Source organism: Suricata suricatta, chromosome 7, assembly GCF_006229205.1.
Source record: "Suricata suricatta isolate VVHF042 chromosome 7, meerkat_22Aug2017_6uvM2_HiC, whole genome shotgun sequence".
NCBI lineage: Eukaryota > Metazoa > Chordata > Mammalia > Carnivora > Herpestidae > Suricata > Suricata suricatta.
In genome coordinates this window covers 63,067,938-63,071,339 of record NC_043706.1, presented here as the reverse complement: position 1 = coordinate 63,071,339, position 3,402 = coordinate 63,067,938, and the positions used below count along the sequence as shown (strand labels likewise).

The following is a 3,402-nucleotide window of genomic DNA, read 5'->3' as shown; positions in this document are numbered from 1 at the left end:
GCAGCCAGCAAACCGCTGGGGCTTTGGGGTGGGGGCGGAGAGGGGTGTGCAAAGGAGGCCCAATTTCTAGCAGTCTTAGCTTCGAATTCGAAATCAGGACCTGTTTGGGGCGTCACTTTGAGAGGGTTCCCCTTGCTTCCTCTTATTACCGCAGCTAGCACTCCTTCCCTCCCAAGTGCCCCCGGGGCCGGGGCCGCGGAGTGCGGGGCGCTCCGGGCGCGCTCCCACGCGCGCACACCCAGTCCCAGGCTCCCCGCTTCCCTCTCTCACTAGATTCCCCACGCCCAGACTGCGTCCGCCCCCTCCCCTGGCTCCACAGCCCCTCTCGGAGGCGCGAGTTTGGTTGAGTTGTCTCGGGGGTTTTGGAGCTGTCCGGAAGGTAAGTCGGCCTGGTGCCCCGAAGAGAAACTGGAGATGCAGGTCTCCGCTCACTCCCGCCGCTAAGATGACAGGCTAGGTCCTGCTATCCTTTCCGCAAGGGGTGTGTGTGGAACGGCCCTGACCTGCCCTTCAGGTACTAGCCAGTACCTGAGCGCGTGGGGCGACGCTCCGGGCAGTGGCGCTCGGGTCCCCGCACAGCTGGAGGGTCCCTGCCAGTTCAGTGTGCAGACCGGCAGGACACGATGCCCAAGCCGGAGAGGCGGGCGGCGGGCATCTCCCCGCGGCTCATTCCAGCTTTCGGGCTGTGACTTTCCATCCCAGCATCAGGCAGCAAGCCCTCGAGTAACTGGACATCCCTTCCCAGCCCGGGGGGAGGGGTGGAGGGAGGGCATAACAACTACTGAGTGGCTCCTCCGCAGTTAAGGAGTTGCCCCTGGGCTCCGCCTGACAGCGGCGCGAAGCAGGGGGAGCGGATTGGGCTCCCTTCGTCAAGAAATCTCCATTTAAGTCCGAAAAAGTCACTAAACTATTAAGCCTCGGCAGTGGCAGGAGCGGCCCCAGAGTCTGGGAGAACAATCCTGGAGCGAGGAGAGCCCAAGACACCGGCTTGTCAGGGTCCTTCCCCAACTCCTGTAGGCTGTAACTTACACGGTGAGACATGTGTGACGAGTTAGGACTGTTTGAGTCTCCCACCACGTCTGACACTTTGGAGACCCCAAGCGTGCGCGCCCTTGGCGAGGAGGGAGGCCACGGTGCTACCGGCTTCGGCCTCTGGCCTTCAGCAACATTGCATTATAAAACATAAGCAGTGAAACCTCACAGTCCGTGCGGGGAAACTGTAAGAGAGCCAGGCTTGGGAACTTCTAATGAAAAGAGTGGATTCTCACCCCCACTCCCAAAATTACGAGGGGAAAAAAAAACCCCACCAAGTTAGACTGAAGAAAACTAAGGTTCCACCAGAGCAGATGATCTCAAGGTAGTGAATCCGTCTGTCTTTTCCTTGTAGAAGCCTGAAACCGAGGCAGTACTAAAGCAAAAGTCTTATTTCAGTTGTCTCCGCCCCTCAGGGATAGATACTCTCTCAACTCCCTCCTGTACACACACCCACGCCTGCAGCAGCTTCTTTCTGCTACTGGCAGTAGCTCCATTTAAATGCTTTACTTTTACTTTCTTTTACTTTGCATTGTTACACTGTTGTTTGCCTGAAGCCTTCTCGCTGGTTGCTGGTCACCCGGAGGACCCTGCTTCCCTCCCTCCTTTTTCCCCAAGCCTATCCTTGGCGGTCACTAGCTCTGAGCTGGAGCCGCTAGATGCAGCTGGCCGCGGTGCCACGTGACTGTGAGCCAACCACCAGTACCCAGAGTCACTGTCGCTTTCCCCTAATACACTTCACACCCACGCACTGTGGAGGTGCGAGAGATTGCTCTGTGCCCTGCTATTCGAGACAGATGCGGAAAGCGCCTTGGAGCAAGCTCTCCAATCCTAGAACAGCACGAGACCCCAGCTGAGGGTGGGGGGAGTTTGCTGTTGCTATATTTAGACTCCCAGCGGAGTTTCTGTGCTTGGACTTTCAGGGTGAAAGATCTAGAGTCTTAAAATGATTCGTGTGCATGCTTTAAACTTGAAAATCTTGGCTATTTTGCAAGCGAATAAACGAACACCATTTCCTCTTAACCAAGCGGTTTTTCCTTCTTGCAAACATTAACCACCGCCTCTGAGCAGGTCAGGTCACTTCCATCTCACTGATGCAGCTCTGCCCAGCATGCAGGCAGGAAGTTTTGGGAAGGCAGAACCAGCACTGACACGGTTCTCTGGAAAAGCACCTGCTGCCTAATTTCTCAGTGATATTTTCCTGGCGGTCCAGCAGTATCAGTGAAACCATGATGTGGTTTAAGTAAATGCCATGAAACTTAAAAAATCAGATCTGGTAATAAGTAGCTGTTTAGAACTGATTTCTTAATGGTTTAGAATTTTGAGATCTTCTAGGGTAACCTCCAGTTAGAGAGCTAGTCTAGTGAAGGAGACCTGTCCAACTGTTCACAGCAGGTTGAATAAGGATTGCTAGGAACTCAGAAATCTCACTTCCCAGTTCAATATTCCATCAGTCCTCATCTCCAACTGAGTATGTACAGAAGAGCACATCGTTTTATTTCAATGTGTCTGTCAACTACCTTTCAGAAAGGGGTGTTTAGCTGCATGCCCTAACCATCTACCCTGGCATACTAGAGAAGGAAAAGCCATGTGAGGCTGCATGGCCTCTTCTACCGGATTCTCTTTATGTGTACCTTGCTTTCTTTACTTCCTGCTCACTTACCCCAAAAGGCAGGAATTAATTGTGGGAAAAACAAAGTATTGTCATGAAGCTTTTTTGGTTGTTGTGCCTTTGAATACAAATGTTGCTAGGAAACTGCCTTTTATTTTCCTGAAATATTAAAATCCAGATATCAGAAGAGAGGATGGAATACATATTGTGCAGAGTAAAACAAGATAGGGTGTATTCTGTGCATAACATTTAGAGCATTATGAAGAGGTATAAAAGGCCAAAGACAACCACTTTTTCCAAAGGCAACTGTTTATTGCTAGCATAAAGTGTAAATCGATTAGCCTTTCCCATCCTTTGAGATGGGTTTGCTTTTAACCGTTCCCTCTCTAGATATTGTAACATGCCTGCCTGAAATTTGTGACCTTGGAAACTTGTGTTCTCTGATGTCTACATGGGGATAGTTTCAACAGAAAATATATACTAGAAATATTTTATTTCAGTGTGTTTTCTATGCCATTATGTTTTTCTTCTGAAGGGTACTCTTAAATAATAGTATTGAAAATTCCTTACAAGAGCAAGGAGATGCCCAGTAAGACTTTTCAGGAAGAACAGCTAGACCTGAGCTGGTTTCACAAATGTCAGTGATCCTATTGCTCTCCCCCATTCCTTTTTCTCTAGGATTTTCCATATTCCCATTTGCCCCAGCCCTACCCCCTCAATGTATCTTCCCATCAAGTCATGTTCATGGTTCATATAAA

At 50.4% G+C, this 3,402-nt stretch overlaps 1 protein-coding gene across 1 annotated transcript in view; it reads right to left on the bottom strand.

Annotated features, from left to right (window-relative positions):
* KCNQ5 (potassium voltage-gated channel subfamily Q member 5) overlaps nucleotides 1-670 on the bottom strand; it is a 512,482-nt gene extending 511,812 nt beyond the window's left edge. Inside the window, exon 1 of the mRNA XM_029943186.1 lies at nucleotides 612-670. Within this exon, the coding sequence (XP_029799046.1) occupies nucleotides 612-670 (59 nt within the window). The remainder of the gene's footprint in view (nucleotides 1-611) is intronic.
* Between the last annotated feature and the right edge of the window lie 2,732 nt (nucleotides 671-3,402).